Raw genomic sequence first — 17510 nt, 5'->3', positions numbered from 1 at the left:
AACACTCACCAGCAGTCCCTTCTCTGTCCTCTGCAGATCACTCCCGAGTACCTGCAGAGCGTCTGTGTCCGCCTCTTCAGCAACCAGATGCGGCAGAGCCTGGCGCGCAGCGTGGACTTCACAAGGCCCGGCACGGTGAGGCTTGCAGATTTCACCCTGTGTGTTAGTCGCTCCGTCATGTCCAACTCTTTGTGACCCCATGGACTGTAGCCCACCAGGCTCCTCTGTCCATAGGATTCTCCAGGCAAGGATACTGGAGTGGGTTGCCATAGATTTCACCATACCATAACTTTAAAAAATGAGAGAGCAGGAGAAAATACATTCGGGAGTCTGCATTTCAGCAGGCTTTGGAGATCTGTACTTTCCCAAAAGGAAAAGAAAGCTGTTTTTGGACAGTGAGCAGCTGGAAGGCAGCCTCCTAGTCAGGAAGACAGGCTGATCTCTTCCAGGTGGGGCCGCTCTGTGGGCCCCAGGGCTGGTAACAGCAGCAGGTCAGGAGGCAACCTCATCTTCTTTTACAGGCAACTGCCAGGTCTCGGGCAGGGCCTTTCTTTTTCTCTCTGTTCTTAAAGTCATTGCAAACTTACAGAAAAGTTGCAAAAATAGCCCGAAGGACACTTGTATACCCTTTACCCCTATTCCCCAACTGCTGGCATTTAGCTCTTTTGTTCACTTCCTCTACACACACACGCATGCACACACAATATGTTTTCTGAACCATTTGAGGATAAATTACATATATTATGTCCTTTTCTCCTGAATACTTGAGTGCAGTGTGCATTCATTAATAGGAATGTTCTCTTACGTAACTAGGATTATCAGTTTCAGTACATTTAATACTGATGCAGTATTTTACCTCATTACCTACTGTGCATTTTCCAGTTTTGTCGGCTGAGCCATTAACACCCTTTACAGCGTCTCCCCACCCCCACCCCATAGTGTGGGGTCAGGTGTTACGTTGACTTGTCCCGACTCTTTAGCCTCCTTTCTTCATGAAGGTCCTCTCAGTCCTTCTTTCTTTGACTTTCATGACATTGATGTTTTAGAAGAAGATAGTCCTTCCCCTCCTTTAATAAGAGAACATTTCTCCTTTTGTGGTTGATGTTTCCTTGCAGTTAGATTCAGGTTTGCATTACAGGCCAAAATACTCCATAGGCGATGTGTCCTTCCTAGGAGAGCTAATCTGGAGGCTCGGGGAGTTGGTTTGGTCCTTAACCACGGGGCAGACAGAGTACACCAGCGTCTCCCAAGGGGATTTACAGTTCACGGACTCCTGTCTCAGGAGATAGCGACCTGCCGCCTGGGCCAGAGGCCGAATGGGTGGAGCTGGGCAGCTAGGAGGGAAGTGGCACCCCCAAAAGTCAGAGCCCCATCACCTGAGGGTCAGAGCCCCCCCTACAAGGATCAGAGCCCCCACCAGGGTCAGAGCCCCTCCCCGAGAGTCAGAGCCCCGCCTTCCCCACAAGGGTCAGAGCCCCCCACTGAGAGTCAGAGACCTCCTTCCCCACAAGGGTCAGAGCCCCTCCCCGAGAGTCAGAGCCCCCCCCCACAAGGGTCAGAGCCCCATCACCTGAGGGTCAGAGCCCCCCCCAGGGTCAGAGCCCCTTCCCGAGAGTCTGAGCCCCCCTCCCCACAAGGGTCAGAGCCCCCCACTGAGAGTCAGAGACCTCCTTCCCCACAAGGGTCAGAGCCCCTCCCCGAGAGTCAGAGCCCCCCCCCCAACAAGGGTCAGAGCCCCTCCGCAAGGGTCGGAGAGGGTCAGAGCCCACCCCCGAGGGTCAGAGCCCAACCCTGAGGGTCAGAGCCCCTGCCAAGGTCAGAGCCCCTCCCCAAGAGTCAGAGCCCCCCTTCCCCACAAGGGTCAGAGCCCCCCCAAGGGTCAGAGCCCCCCCAACAAGGGTCAGAGCCCACCTCCGAGGGTCAGAGCCCAACCCTGAGGGTCAGAGCCCCCTGCCAAGGTCAGAGCCCCCCCTCCCCACCCACAAGAGTCAGAGCCCCATCACCTGAGGGTCAGAGCCCCCCCTCCCCACAAGGGTCAGAGCCCCATCACCTGAGGGTCAGAGCCCCCCCCCCCCGCCACGAGGGTCAGAGCCCACCTCTGAGGGTCAGAGCCCCCACCAGGGTCAGAGTCCCTCCCCAAGAGTCAGAGCCCCCCCTTCCCCACAAGGGTCAGAGCCCCATCACCTGAGGGTCAGAGCCCCTCCCCAAGGGTCAGAGCCCCCCGACGAGGGTCAGAGCCCACCCCCAGGGTCAGAGCCCCCCCCACGAGGGTCAGAGCCCAACCCTGAGGGTCAGAGCCCCTGCCAAGGTCAGAGCCGCTCCCCGAGAGTCAGAGCCCCCCCTTCCCGCAAGGGTCAGAGCCCCATCACCTGAGGGTCAGAGCCCCCCCCCTGCCACGAGGATCAGAGCCCAACCCTGAGGGTCAGAGCCCCCGCCAAGGTCAGAGCCGCTCCCCGAGAGTCAGAGCTCCCCCTCCCTGCAAGGGTCAGAGCCCCATCACCTGAGGGTCAGAGCCCTGCCCCCAGGGTCAGAGCCCCCCCAACAAGGGTCAGAGCCCAACCCTGAGAGTCAGAGCCCCCGCTAAGGTCAGAGGCCCTCCCCGAGAGTCAGAGCCCCCCCTCCCCACCGACAAGAGTCAGAGCCCCATCACCTGAGCGTCAGAGCCCCATCACCTGAGGGTCAGAGCCTCTCCCCAAGGGTCAGAGCCCCATCACCTGAGGGTCAGAGCCCCCTCTCCCCACCCACAAGAGTCAGAGCCCCATCACCTGAGGGTCAGAGCCCCCCCCTCCCCACCCACAAGAGTCAGAGCCCCATCACCTGAGGGTCAGAGCCTCTCCCCAAGGGTCAGAGCCCCCCCTACGAGGGTCATAGCCCCCCGTACAAGGGTCAGAGGCCCTCTCTGAGTGCCAGAGCCCCCCACCGATGGTCAGAGCCCCTCCCCGCCAAGAGTTAGAGCCTCTCCCCGCAAGGGTCAGAGCCACCCTCTGAGAGTCAGAGCTCCCCCAGGGTCAGATTCCCTACCCACCAGGTTCAGAGCCCCCCCTCAGAGAGCCTTCCACCCCAGGTTCAGAGTCCCTCCCCAAAGGTCAGAGCACCCCACCCCCACCCCCGCCGCCAGATTCAGAGACCCCCTCCAGGGTCAGAGCCCCTCCCCCTGAGATCAGAGCCCTCCTCGCTCCCCCTGTGGGTCAGAGCCCCGGTTTTTACTGAAGTGTTTGAACATTAACACTTGGATCTTCTCTTCATAAACAGAGGCCTTTTTTAGTTTTAAAATAATCTACCTCATTCTTAAAGAGATTTGAAGCAACTTATTATTACGAGAAAATACACATATGACAAATGAAAAAATATAGAAAATAAAGATAAAGAAATTTTGGTTAGAATTCATAGACACTGAAAGTAGACTGGTGGTTGCTGGAGGGTAGGGGAAATGGGGAGACTTTGGTCAAGGGGCACAGACATCCAGTTTTAAGATGCTCGCGCTCTGGGGATGTAATTGACGGCACGATGACTATAGTTAACACTACTCTATTGTGAACTTGACGGTTTCTAAAGGAATAGATCTTAAATGTTCTTACTAGAAAAAAAAGGTGAGGTGACAGCTGTGTATTGTGGTAATCACGTCACAGTACACACCTTTATCAAGTTATCACACCGTACACCTTGAACTCACACAACGGTACATGTCAGTTACATCTCAGTGATGCTGGAGAGAAAAGAGAAATTATGGTTCAAGGGAAACGAGGGTGAGAAAAATAAAAGTAAGCCAGGTTGAGGCTGGTATTAAAAATGCACCTGGGGAAGGAGGCCTGGAATTGGCGCCAGCTTTCCAGTAGCCAGTGCAGAATGCAGTCACGTGATTTGTTTATAAAGGAAGAGACAGTGATATTCATCCTGCATCTAAGACAGCATTTGTGCTACATGTGCAGCCTCCGAAGCACAGCTGTGAAATGAACGCCCATGAGCCCATCACACGTGCCCACAACAGACCGTCTCAGTGCCGCCAGCGTCCCCTGGTGCCCCTTAGACCGTGAACTTTTCCCAACTGAGTGTATTACAGTTTAAAAGCAAGTCATTAAGTCCATTATTTTTGAAGACTGGCAGGCCAAAAAAACTCTGCATGGGCGATGCTATGGCTCAGACTTGAGGAGAGTTCCTCTCGTGGATTTTGGTGGAAAGGATGTGGTACCGTCCTTGTGAGCCAGCGTCCTTGACCATGTCCTTGAGGCGCACGTGGAAGGACTGGCCAGCCGCTGCTGTGTCGGCTGCGCCACACGTGGACAGTGAAGGATAGGAGCTGTGGCGTCTGTGCTTTAGGATATGGCTGCAATGACGTCTGTGTACAGAAATCTTAGAGTGAGTCGGCCATTTTTTTAAAAAATGTCAGTTAAGTACACACAGACATCTGAGTCTCAAACAAGTAACTTCCTCGTGGGCCCTCTAGGATGGAGGGGCCTCAAGCCACCTCCCCGAGGACTGGCTGAGTTGAGTTTTTATGTCCTGTATATGCTTGGCTGTAAGTCATCAGCCTTGGATCAGAGTGTGTTTGCCAAAAACAGTGGCCTTCTAGGGACTTCCTTGGTGGTCCAGTGGCTAAACCCCATGCTCTCAATGCAGGAGGCGTAGGTTCAATCAATCAGGTAAATATTCACAGATCCCACATGCTACAACTAAGGTAAATTTTTAACCATAAATTGAAAGAGACCCCACATGCCTGAGGCAGGGCACAAAACAAACAAAAAACTGATGTCATATTTAAGAGGAGCAGTATAAAAGGGAATGGGGCACAACATTTAGGACATTTCATCCCACTAGAGGTCACCTTCATTTGCCAAGAGACTGGTCCTGCCATCCTCCCGTGTTGCAGTGACACTAAGGTACAGGGTCTAAGCCTCAGAATTCACAGGAGGGAGGGTGAACTCTGTTTATCCTAACTCAGGACCATTTTTTTCCCCTACTGAGTCATTGACTTACCAGGCAATAAAAGCTGCAAACAGTCTTTTATTGTTCCTAGTATATTTTTCTTACAAGATGATAAAAAAAAAAGTAGATGAGGGGTCATTACAGGATATTGTTGTTTATTGGGCATGCCTAACGTCAATGTGTGGTATCAGATTTATAACATATGGAGAGGAAATTAGGATACAATTTAGATGGGCCGTCCGGTGACTGAGCTGATAGGATCTAGGGTTCCGAAGGAGTACGTGCGTGTAAGTGTTAGTCACTCAGTCGTGTCCAACTCTTTGAAATCCTGTGGACTGTAGCCCGCCAGGCTTCTCTGTCCATGAAATTCTCCAGGCAAGAATACTGGAGTGGGTTGTCATTCCCTTCTCCCGGGGATCTTCCCGACCCAGGAATTAAACCCAGGTCTCCTCATTGCAGGCAGATTCTTGACCATCTGAGCCACCAGGAGGGAAGCCCTTTGGAAGGAGATTGCTTTTTTAATTTTTTTAAGGGGAATATATTCTATCCTAAGAGCTTCCCCAGTGGTTCAGTAGTCAAGAACCCGCCTGCTATGCAGGAGACACGACAGCGGCCATGGGTTCAGTCTCTGGGTTGGGAAGATCCCCTGGAGAAGGAAATGGCAACCCGCTCCAGTATTCTTGCCTTGAGAATCTCGTGGACAGAGGAGCCTGGCGGACTGCAGTCCATGGGATCACAAAGAGCTGGACACTACTGAGCAACTAAACAACAACGTTCTACTCTAAGTCCAAACAGAATGTCATCAATTTCAAGATAAATAGGTGAGCACAGACCAGCCTTCTTTCTAGCCTGGTCCTTGATCAACTTCTCTTCGGGCTTATTCACTGTATTCAAGGAGAAGCCCAGCCAGGATCCATCATAAAACAGCTGTATCTTCTACAAAATGTAGTACTTTGTTTTGGTTTTTAAATCTGACTGCTAAGAATCTGGCCCTCTGCAAACTCATTCACTGTTGAAAGTTCCGAAGGGTTCAGTAAATCGCACCGTTCTTCCCCTGGAGTTCCGAACCAATTGAAAAATACAATAGAATGAAGGAAAATGGAACTGAAGATATTGCTGCTGATTCTGAGAGAGCTTACATTGGAGAATGTAGCGGGGGGCGGGTTTGGTAGGCAAGTGGGTTACCTACTTTTCAGCCCTGGAATTAAAGAAACATTCTCACTTAGTCATGGACAGAGAAGGCCAATCCCTCCCTCCAACCCCCTCCACCCACACAACCTCACTGCCCAGAGGAAGGGGGCACAGGGTAGTGCAAATCCAGCCAGTCACCCCCTCTGGAGTGTGTGTGAAGATTACCCTGGCGGAGGGCCCCATGGGGAAACCAGAGGTGTGTTTCTACCCTACCTCGTTCCCACCCAGGTAACTGTCCCAGAGTCTGCTGCATTATCAGAGTTGTCTGTTGCTGTGTGGTGCTCAATCGTGTCTGACTCTTTGAAACCCCATGAACTGTAGCCCACCAGACTCCTCTGTCCATGGGATTCTTCAGGCAAGAATATTGGAGTGGGTTGCCATTTCCTCCTCCAGGGGATCTTCCCGACTCAGGGGTTGAACCCGCATGTCTTACATCTCCTGCATTGGCAGGTGGGTTCTTTACCACCGTACCACCTGAGAAGCATTATCAGAGTTGGCTGACAGATCTGGATGCTCCTAGGATTAATGACGGGTTAAATTTTTGAGATGAAAACTTTCCCATGTAGCCTCTTCCAGCTGGGCTGCTTGTCACCACCCTAACCCCAGGCTTATCGTGCCGTGGCCCCTACCAAGTCAGGCTCCAAACCCTGGGCCATGACTTACTGGGATATGAGATGAATCTGGGGCTTCCCAGGTGGTGCTAGTGGCAAAGAACCCGGCCACCAATGCAGGAGATGCGAGTTCAATGCCTGGGTCTGGAAGATCCCCTGGAGGAGGGCATAGCAACCCACTCCAGTATTCTTGCCTGGAGAATCCCCATGGACAGAGGAGCCTGGTGGGCTACAGTCCATGGGATGGCAGAGTCGGACACAACTGAAGCGACTTAGCACACACATAGGCATGAGATGAATCTGATTTCATATTATCAAGCATCTAGTGATAAATAGTAAAAGGAGAAGCTTCTTCTAAGAGCACAAGAAGGAGAGTTTTTTGTCTTCTAAGATTATTCATTTCAGGTCAGGTCAGTCACTCAGTCGTGTCCGACTCTTTGCGACCCCATGAATTGCAGCACGCCAGGCCTCTCTGTCCATCACCAACTCCCGGAGTTCACTCAAACTCATGTCCATCGAGCCGGTGATGGCATCCAGCCATCTCATCCTCTGTTGTCCCCTTCTTCTCCTGCCCCCAATCCCTCCCGGCATCAATCTTTTCCAATGAGTCAACTCTTCGCATCAGGTGGCCAAAGTATTGGAACATCCAGGACTGATCTCCTTTAGGATGGACTGGTTGGACCTCCTTGCAGTCTAAGGGACTCTCAAGAGTCTTCTCCAACACCACAGTTCAAAAGCATCAATTTTTCAGCGCTCAGCTTTCTTCATAGTCCAACTCTCACATCCATACGTGACCACTGGAAAAACCATAGCCTTGACTAGACAAACCTTTGTTGGCAAAATAATGTCTCTGCTTTTCAATATGCTTCCTAGGTTGGTCATAACTTTCCTTCCAAGGAGTAATTTCATGGCTGCAGTCACCATCTACAGTGATTTTGGAGCCCAAGGAAATAAAGTCTGCCACTGTTTCCACTGTTTCCCCATCTATTTCCCATGAAGTGATGGGACCAGATGCCATAATCTTAGTTTTCTGAATGTTGAGCTTTAAGCCAACTTTTGCACTCCTCTTTCACTTTCATCAAGAGGCTTTTTAGTTTCTCTTCACTTTCTGCCATAAGGGTGGTGTCATCTGCATATCTGAGGTTATTGATATTTCTCCCAGCAATCTTGATTCCAGCTTGTGCTTCTTCCAGCCCAGCGTTTCTCATGGTGTACTCTGCATATAAGTTAAATAAGCAGGGTGACAATATACAGCCCTGACGTACTCCTTTTCCTATTTGGAACCAGTCTGTTGTTCCATGTCCAGTACAGGAACTACACAAATATGTGTCAGCTGGAAAATGTATAACAGTTTAGCAGGAAATGGAGTGAAGCACAAATCCCTTCCCTCCCTCACACCCACCCCATCCCGCTTCCTCCACAGGTGACACTGTTTTATATGCATCCTCCAAACCTTTAAAAACTATATATAACTGAGATTTTATTAGATACATCCTTCTGCAGCTGTCTCTTTTAACTTAATGGTACATTTTCAAGAGTCTTTCATGTCCTTTTAGCATACTTATATCTTCCTTATCTTTTAGAAAATTTGACAACAGTATGGTTCATTTAAGCATTCCTCTGGTAGAAATTGTCAGTTTTTTGCCATTTCTAACGGTGCAACATCTGTCTTTGTTTGCTGCAAACAGCATTTAAAAGTGCCATGGAATACCTTTCTCCCCTTAGCCCCCTGTTTGCAGTGGGTAAGCATGAATGCAGAGACACTCTCAAGGTGGACACCTGAGCACAGCCCCCTGGGTGAGTCCCGAAGCCCACCCAGTGGCACCTCTGGGTTTGAGATTCTTCAGATGGGGAAGTTTCCGTTTAAATCCATCCTTATTGGAGAAAATGGCTTATTTAGAAATTAACCCTCCCTTTCTCTCATAACTCCCAGTAGACCCCACTGGAAGTATAAGAACTTCCCTGGTGGTCCAGTAGCTAAGATTCTGCACTCCCAATGCAGGGGGCCTGGGTCCAACCCATGATCAGGGAACTAGATCTCACACGCCACAAGTAAGAGTTCCCTTGCCGCAACTAAGAGTTTGCATGCTTCATCTGAGACCCAGTGCAGCCAAATAAATAATTTTTTTAAAAAATGAAAGAAATGTAAATTACTTCCAGATCTGATAGCATTAAATATACTAAAAGCTCAGGACATGTGACTCTTTGGAGCCATCTGCTTCCAAAATCAGCCATCTTTGTTAGCAGTAACAACCTGCAGAGGGTGGGGTGGTGGCCATGACAGTGACCCTTTAGGGATGGGGCCTTGTGCAGTTGTTCAGGAAGCCTTGCTGTGATGCTGTTCCACGAAGGAGAGCACTTCCTGAAGCTTCCAGTAGGGGGAGCTGTGGCTCCCCTGCCCTGCCTCCTGGCTTTGTCCCTCTTTCTGTCCTGATTAAAGCAACATTTTCTGCCTGGTCTCAGTCTCAAAGCCCTTAGATCTCTGATGGCTCCTTCTCACGGGAGCTGGAGTGACCTTTTTGGTTGTGGGTTTGTTTTGTTTTTTTTTTTTTTTGGCCACAAATGGGATCTAGTTCCCTGACCAGGGATTGAATCTGTGCCCCCTGCATAAGATACCACGGAGTCTTAACCACTGGACTGGGCCAGGAAAGCTCCTGGCTGTGTCCTATTTATTCAGCCCACAGGTTTCAGGAAGGATTTAGGTATGTTCAGGAACCTGACCTTGTCACTCTACCTCGCGTAATACCTGTCATTGCTTGCAGTCCAAAGTGCTCCGCGTAGAGTCCTCAGCCCTCCGTGACGTGATGCCTGTCCATCTATCCAGGCCTGACGCTGGTCACAGAAACCCCGATGAGCCCCAGCATGCCCACCCCTGACCCCAGGCGCTCAGGCTATAGGGTGGAGGGACAGGGCCAAGGGCAGTGCCCTCAGTGCCCTGGGGAGCCAGAGAGAACCCTGCCCGAGAGGCTCCTGGAAAACTCACTGGCACATTCAGACACTCGGGTACACCCACGCCACACACACGCTTAGCTCTCTTTCCATATGTCATTCGCCCCATGCTCCATGGCAACGCTCCCTCTTGCAGCCACACCCCTGCCTTCTCGAGCTGTGCACCTCCTGTTAGAGGGTTGGCCATAGCAGCCACCCTTCCCCAGGTGGTGGGGATGCCCCCTGGTCTCCGGCTCCCGTGGCCTCTCTGCCCGCTGGCCAATACACAGTCCCTTAAGTGTCCCTCTGTGGTTATTTAACGTCTCCTGGCGATTGTGCCCTGTGAGGTCTCTTGACAAGGGTCCTGCCTTTGTCCGCACCGCACAGGCGGCCCCTGCGTCAGCATTAGTCCTGTGTGAGCAGGGTCTGGGAAGCAAGGCTGGTCCTCCGTGGGCCAGCCTGGTCCGAGGAGGTTTCGGGCCCCAAACAGGGCCTTCCAGTCCCTGGTGTCCTTGTGGCTCTTTCTTCCTGACCCTCCCCTGACTGCATCCTCTGGAACAGCGGTTTCCAAGATGTGTGCCCAGAAGCCAGCCCCACAGGATGGCCCTGTCCCCAGACAAAGTGCTGATGTCACCAGTTTGAGACACACTGTGTCCTGAGGTTCATAGCCGCACACCGGCGTCTGGAGAAGGCCCACAGTGAGGGACCGCTTACCCCGTCCAACCCAGTGACTCTTCAGTCCCCATGACTGTGGGATACTTGCATCATGTCACACCTCATACCAGTTTCTCTGAATACACTTCCTGATGTCACAGGTCATTAGCAAAGCCCCTCATCCTGCCGCTGTCACCAAGAGCTGTCCCAGGCTCGTTTGGCCCCTCTACCCCGAGGGCCGGGCTCAGGTCCCTGGCCTGCAGGCTGAGAAGCGATGGAGGCGTAGCTCTGCCCTGTCACTCTCAGCCCAGGTATCGATTTCTCTCTTCCACGCCCAAGCGTTCCGGGGAGCCCCACCCCGAGCCTGGCATGAGAGGGGTGCTCAGAGACTAAAGACAGGTTCAGCAACGGGTTACTACGTTCATCGTTCCGCTGGCCTCTGCCACACCTCTGCCGTTGTTCCGCTGCCACACCTTCACACTGCGTGTCCCCAGCTGGGAAAGCACTGCCTGCCCGCGCCCAACGTCCACCGTGGGCTAGGACGCCGGTCTCTTTCCGGTGCCCCAGGCCTTGGGGTCCTCACCCTGACCACTCAGCATAATGTACCGGAAGTCACACAGCGCCCACGTGGCCTGCAGTCGGGCCCCTTAGTGAGGGGATGCTCCCTGGGCCCATCGTCCAGACTCGGAATCCAGTGTTTGCTTGAGAGGGGGACGATTCCAACGGATGATGGACTTGGGCCCTTTCTCTCCCAGCTTTCTCTCCCTGGGGCTTTCCTTCCTTGGCCAGACCATTGGATCTGTGTCCACCCCACCTGCCCGCAGAGCAGCGCCCGCAGCTGGTGGCGGTGACCTTTAGAAATCCCATCCAGTGTAAAGGCTGGTCGAGAGGTCAGAACAGGACCCCCCAGCCCCCTCAAGGTGTTTGACGATTCTTACTAACGCCTCCACCTCAGGGAAGGAAGTGGTCGTTGTCACCTGCGGTGAGCTCTCCATTCCGTGGGCAAGCTTCTACCAGGGTGTCAATGTTAAAGGTCAACATCCCAGTTCATAACTTCAGCTCAGTGCCTCTCAGCTCCAGCACCCTCGTCAGTGCAGGGAGGTCAGGGTGGACAGGCAGAAAAGGGGGGGAAGCAAGGCCAACTTCCACGAGCTCTCCTTGGTGTCTGTACCACTGGTATGATATTGCCCCTATCTTGCAGATTTGGTGCAGAGAGTTATTTGATCACTGATTCTCCCCACTGAATTGCAGGCTGTCTGAGAAGAGGGCCTTTGTCTTGCTCACCAGTATCAGCAGTGCCTAGCAGAGGCCTGTTGGGTGAGCAATCAGTAGGGACTTCACGAAATACCATAACCTCTCCTCTCTCATTAAGGGCGTGCTCAGCCATTCTTCCTACAGCTCATCACCAATTTGGGTTTTGTGTGTGTGTGTTGTTTTCTTTTACTTGATTGGATAATAAAGGGGCTTCCCAGGTGGTGCTAGTGGTAAAGAACCTGCCTGCCAGTGCAAGACACTCGGGAGACATGGGTTCAGTCCTTGGGCTGGGAAGATCCCAGGGAGGAGGGCATGGCAACCCCCTCCAGTATTCCTGCCTGGAGAAACCCATGGACAGAGGAGTCTGCAGCCCACAGTCCAGGGGGTCACAAAGAGTCCAACGCAACTGAAGCGACTTAGCACGCACGCATGGATAATAAAGTCTTCATACTGTTTGACATACTTGGCTTTTCTCATGAAAGGGTCGGTTATTACTACTTTCAATTAATTTCTTCATAGGACAAATAGAATGATGTAGAATTTAGCAAAAGAGGAAAATAATTTTTTGAAAGATAGAAATGGTTTTCTTGATTATGAAAAAAGGGGGTGTATGTAAGTGAATTTTATTTGTGGAAATATGAATTAGCCAATATCACTAATTTTAAAATATTTTTCTTTTGTGCATATATTATGCTCATATTTTACTATGGCTGTGTCCTTAATTGACTCATTCCTGGCTCCTTGATCCTCTTAGTGTGTTAGATGAGTAATATAGATGACATTTCCAACTTATTTTCTGAACTGCTTGCTACTTAAGCCAGTAACAGGAATAACAGGTAGTTTCTTTGATTAAAAAAACAAAAAGTCAAGGGTTTAAAAATGAAAAGAAATTCCCTGGTGGCTCAGTGGTTAGGACGCCGCTTTCTCACTGCCAAGCGCCAAGGGCCCAGGTTCAGTCCTAGTCAGGAAACTAAAATTCCACAAACCATGCAGTGTGGGCCAAGGGAAAAAAAAAAAGTCAAAGAGTTAAAAAATGCAAAACATACTTGGTCATGAGCCATTTAAAAGCAGGGCTTTCTGTCTTCGAGGTGAGAATTGGGAGGTCTGTAAATACTTTGAAGGGAAACAGTTGACAACAGGGCTGATGTATTACAGTTGTTTGTTAAATTTGTCAAGCATTCTGACATGGATTCTATTTTTTTTAATAATTTTATTTATTTATTTTTGGCTGTCCGGGGTCTTTGTTGCTGTTCAGGCTTTGCTCTAGTGTGGGGAGCGGGGGCTACTCTCTAGTTGAGCTGTGTGGGCCTCTCCTGTTGCAGAGCATAAGCTTCAGCAGTTGTGGCATACAGGCTTAGCAGCTCTTGGGCATGTGGGATCTCCCCAGAGCAGGGATCGAACCTGCGTGTCCCGCACTGGCAGGCAGGTTCTTTACCATGGAGCCGCCAAGGAAGCCCTAGAGTGCCCACTTTTGAAGATTTAAAGTAAAACACAAAACTGTTTTGGCCACGTGGTTTAAGGATCTTAGATCTTAGCGATTGAACCTGGGCCTTTGGCAATGAGAACACGGAGTCCTAACCACTGGACCACCAGAAAATTCCCTCAAGTGCCCCTTTAGGAAGTCAGTCTAGATTCATTCATTCAGCAAACGTTGACTGAGTGTCCCTGTGGTCCAGGCACTGTGCTTCGTGTCAGGGACACGAGGGTGCTATGTCTCCAGCCTTTGTGGAACTCGGTGTCTGCTAAAGGAGAAGGACTCAGAAGTGGCTGTAAAATAACCACCACTGAATATGATCAGCATGGATAGGCTCTGTTAGAGGGTTGTGGTGACATAGAGGAAGCAGAGTACCAACGCCTGCCCCTTCTGGAAAGGCCCCACAGACAGCTGAGACTTCCTCTCTTCTACTCTACTTAGCTTTTCCCTCCTAGAGTTCTCTTCAACAAATTCCAAACTTTCTATCACTCTCAGTTCAGTTGCTCAGTCGTGTCTGACTCTTTGTGACCCCATGGAATGCAGCAACGCCAGGCCTCCCCGTGCATCACCAACTGCCGGAGTTTGCTCAAACCTATGTCCATAGAGTCAGTGATGCCATCCACCCATCTCATCCGCTGTCGTCCCTTCTCCTCCTGCCTTCAATCTTTCCCAGCATCAGGGTCTTTTCCAATGAGTCACTTCTTCACATCAGCTGGCTAAAGTATTGGAGTTTCAGCTTCAGCATCAATCCTTCCAATGTATATTCAGGACTGATTTCCTTTAGGATGGACTGGTTGGATCTCCTTGCAGTCCAAAGGACTCTCAAGAGTCTTCTTCAGTACCACAGTTCAAAAGTATCAGTTCTTTGGCACTCAGCTTTCTTTATAGTCCAACTCTCACATCCATACATGACTACTGGAAAAACCATAGCTTTGACTATCTATTACTTTACCTATAAATAATTCAATGTGCATCTCAAACAGATAAGGGCTTTAAAAAAAAAAAAACAAACGACATAACCACAGTGCCAAATATAATTAACACTAAGTCCTTAGTATCATATAATACCAATGAGATTTTCACATTTCCCTTCTTTTCTCAAATGTCCTTTATGGTTGGTTGGAGTCAATCCAAACAAGTGCCATTCACAGCACTTGATTGTTTCTCTATTGTAGTGCATGCTTAATATGGCAAAAAGAAAGCAAGAAAACAGTAAATGGGACATGCCCACAAAATAGGCTGTGATTTGGCCTGTAGACAGGATCTTTACATCCCCTTTAGGGAGTGGTATGGGAGGGGGCTTGTGAATTTTTTCTATAAACATTTCTATATTGTTTGACTCGGTGCAAAGTGCATGTGTTATTTTCATATTAAAAGATAAAATCTTAATAAAACCAGGATAATAAACTGATTTTCATTGCTTTTATTCTTTATGATGTCTTTGACCAGGCAGCTTTAAGTTCCTCCAAGAGCTTGGTCAGGGTGAACCCACCTGGGGTTTTATAGAGTGCTCTTTGGAGTGGAGTTTAGCAACAAGTCAAGGGTGGGTCGCTTGGGAAATGCATCAGTAAGGTGTCACTTACCTTGGACTTGGGCTAATTTTTAAATTGAATCTGGTTACAGTTGGAGAATCCAGTGGATGAAAAGCTTTGCAAATCTGTTGTTCTTGTTCCGCTACAGTGATTGGGGATTAGCACATTGCTGTCAGTGTTTTAACGCAAAACCTATTTCCTTCTTCCCCTTCCCTCGCAGGCTTCAACCATGTTAAGAGCCTCCTTGGCACCCGTGTAAGTAACTGCTCTGAGGAATTGCTATTAAGGGGAATGGCTATGGGTAAAAATGGAATTCCAAGTGCTTTCAATCAATTCTCGTTTTAACTGCCTAATTTAGACGAATTCCTTTACTTAGCTGGAGCTCCATGTAGGTATTAAAGGAAATACCAGTAATTATAAGTAATACTTATCAAATATGTTTGGAATAAAGTTTTTTTTAAGTCCCAAAAAATACTTATAAAAATATCTTTTAAAGTTATTTCTATTTATGTTGGAAAGGTAACATCAAATGGAAAAAATCATTGAATTTTTCCTATAATGTTTTATAGAAATCAATTTAATTTCCTGTCATAAGGCAGTCAGCGGAGTGTTGCAGTGTTTACATTGCACGTTCTCTGCTGATTCACACCATGACCAGGGCCACAGGATGGCTCTGTGTTGTGCTGGAGCATTCCTGCCCAAGTTACTCAGGTTGTCCCCCAAGGGGCAGGGGGGTGGGGGGAGCTTCATCAGGCATGTGTGTTGCAGTAGCAAGGAAGTCGAGAACCTTTGGCATGGACATGAGGATTAGGGTGGTTTCTGGTGACTCCCTGAGCCAGCCTTGGGTGGCACGAGTGGGGGATGCAGTGGGCTGGGTGCTGTGAGATTACACAGACACCTGCAGTTCATACAACGTTCCTCCTCCCTCCATCCTGCCCGAGCCTGACATGGACCCTGCACCTGGTTCACTTCAGTTGGAGGCTCTAGAATGTGGTACTTATGAGCACAGACTGTCAGGATTAAAACCCCCCTTGGCCATAGACTCTGTGACCTTGGACCACTCTTATACCTCTCTACCTGTTTCCTCATGGACCCTGGGAAAGCGGCTGGACCACAGAAATGCCGGGTTTTTGAGCAACTTAGTTGGTAATATTGCCATTGTTGTTCAGTCTCTTTAGTCGTGTCCAACTCTTTGCACCATGCAAGGCTTCCCTGTCCTTCGCTATCTCCCAGAGCTTGCTCAAACTCATGTCCATCAAGGCAGTGATGGCACCCAACTATCTCATCCTCTGTCGCCCTCCTCCTCCTACCCTCAATCTTTCCCAGTTGGCTGTTCGCATCAGGTAGCCAAAGTGTTGGAGCTTTAGCATCAGCATCAGTCCATTACTGGCAAGTAAATATGGCCCAAATAGGACAGTTTTTCCTCTTTCCAGTAGAAGCTCCCTAGCTATGGAACATTATCAAACTTGGTTTTTAAAATGGAACTTTTTTTGTCTAGAAAAAGCCTGTTTGAATTAAAAATTTTTTTTTTACTTTTGAAATAATTTCAGAGTTTCAAAACAGAGAATTCCCATATATCCGTCACCCAGATTCCCAGTGTTACTGTTTTACGCCAGCCCAGTGTAGTCATCAAAATGAGAAGATTAATGCTGACGCAGCACTGTCAGCTAACCTGCAGGCCTGACTCACACTTTACCAGTCGTTCCATCGTGTCCTTTCTGTGGACTGACATTCAGTCCAGGATCACACGTGTTAGTCGTGTCACGTCTTAGTTTCCTTTACTTCAAAATCCTTCTTCAGTCTTGGTCTTTTGTGGCCTTGACACTTCTGGAGAATACTGGCCAGCTATTTATAATTGCAATTTAAAAAATATTTGTATTACTTTTTAAACTCACAATAGTATCTGCCTCTGGAGAAAAATCGAAATAATCAATGTGCCATGTACAGAGGTTTACCATTTGCTTGTTTTAAATTGAAGATGCTCTTCCCCAAGAATGTTAACAGAGACCCCATTGGATGCCTCTTTTCTAGCTTTTTCTTCCGGGCACTGTAAGAAGATCTCATTTTGTCTTTTAAAAACTAAGATTAAGGGAATTCCCTGGCAGTCCAGCGATTGGGACTCTGTACTTTCACTGCCAAGGGTGTGAGTTCCAACGTGGTCAGGGAACTAAGATCCTGCAAGCCACATGGTGTGGCCAAAAAATAACCTAGCATGTAAATTTCTCCTATAATGTAAGTAATACATGCTCATTATAGAAGTTTTGACTCCACAGAAACATATGAAGAAGAAAATTGAAAGAACCTCCAATCCTACCTCCAGAAACATTAACCCAGTTTTTACTCCACCCTTAAAACAAATGAAACCCTACATCTTTATCTTATTTTACTCAGTTCTCAGTGAATCCTCATTGAATATTCATATTCTCTGCACAGTATTAGAAGACTCATATTTTGTTTAGTTTTTAGTCTTTTTGTTTTGAAATAATTACAGATGCACCTGAAGTTGAGTCCCCCAGTGGGGACATCTCATCTGGCTGTAGTAAAACATTCAAATGAGGAAATTAACGTTGAGACAGTCCAGGCATCGTTCAGTTTTCAATTTTTCTGTGCACTCCAGTCTCCTTCTGTTCAACAAAACAAAATATGAGGTCGCTTGTTTTAAAGACAAGGCATCTAAGATGGTTCCTTCCGTTTCTGGTGAACCAAATGCAGCTGTTGGGTCGTCCACACCTTGTAGGTCTCTGAACAGAGATCTGTCTGATTTGAAACCTGCCTTAGCCTGAGGTCTGACTCAGGTCCTCTCGAGGAGGGTTTGCAAATTGTCCTACTTGCTACCCGCTTCACCGGCATGTTGCTACTGCCACTTCCTGGCCACATCCTCCTACCTCCTGGAGGGTCAATGAGGTGCTCCTCAGCTTCAGGGTTGTGTCCTGACCCCTGGTC

General features: G+C 49.1%; 1 protein-coding gene across 5 annotated transcripts in view; it reads left to right on the top strand.

Annotated features, from left to right (window-relative positions):
• Window positions 1-17510, top strand: part of ARMC9 (armadillo repeat containing 9) — a 182821-nt gene that overhangs the window by 34731 nt on the left and 130580 nt on the right. For all 5 annotated transcript variants that reach the window (XM_018058243.1, XM_005676668.3, XM_018058256.1 and 2 more), the window contains exons 9-10: window positions 37-135; window positions 14788-14822. In XM_018058243.1, the coding sequence (XP_017913732.1) occupies window positions 37-135; window positions 14788-14822 (134 nt within the window). The remainder of the gene's footprint in view (window positions 1-36; window positions 136-14787; window positions 14823-17510) is intronic.

This window comes from Capra hircus, chromosome 2 (genome assembly GCF_001704415.2).
Source record: "Capra hircus breed San Clemente chromosome 2, ASM170441v1, whole genome shotgun sequence".
Classification (NCBI taxonomy): Eukaryota; Metazoa; Chordata; class Mammalia; order Artiodactyla; family Bovidae; genus Capra; species Capra hircus.
Note: the sequence above shows the minus strand (reverse complement) of the source record. Positions and strands in the feature narration are given on the sequence as shown.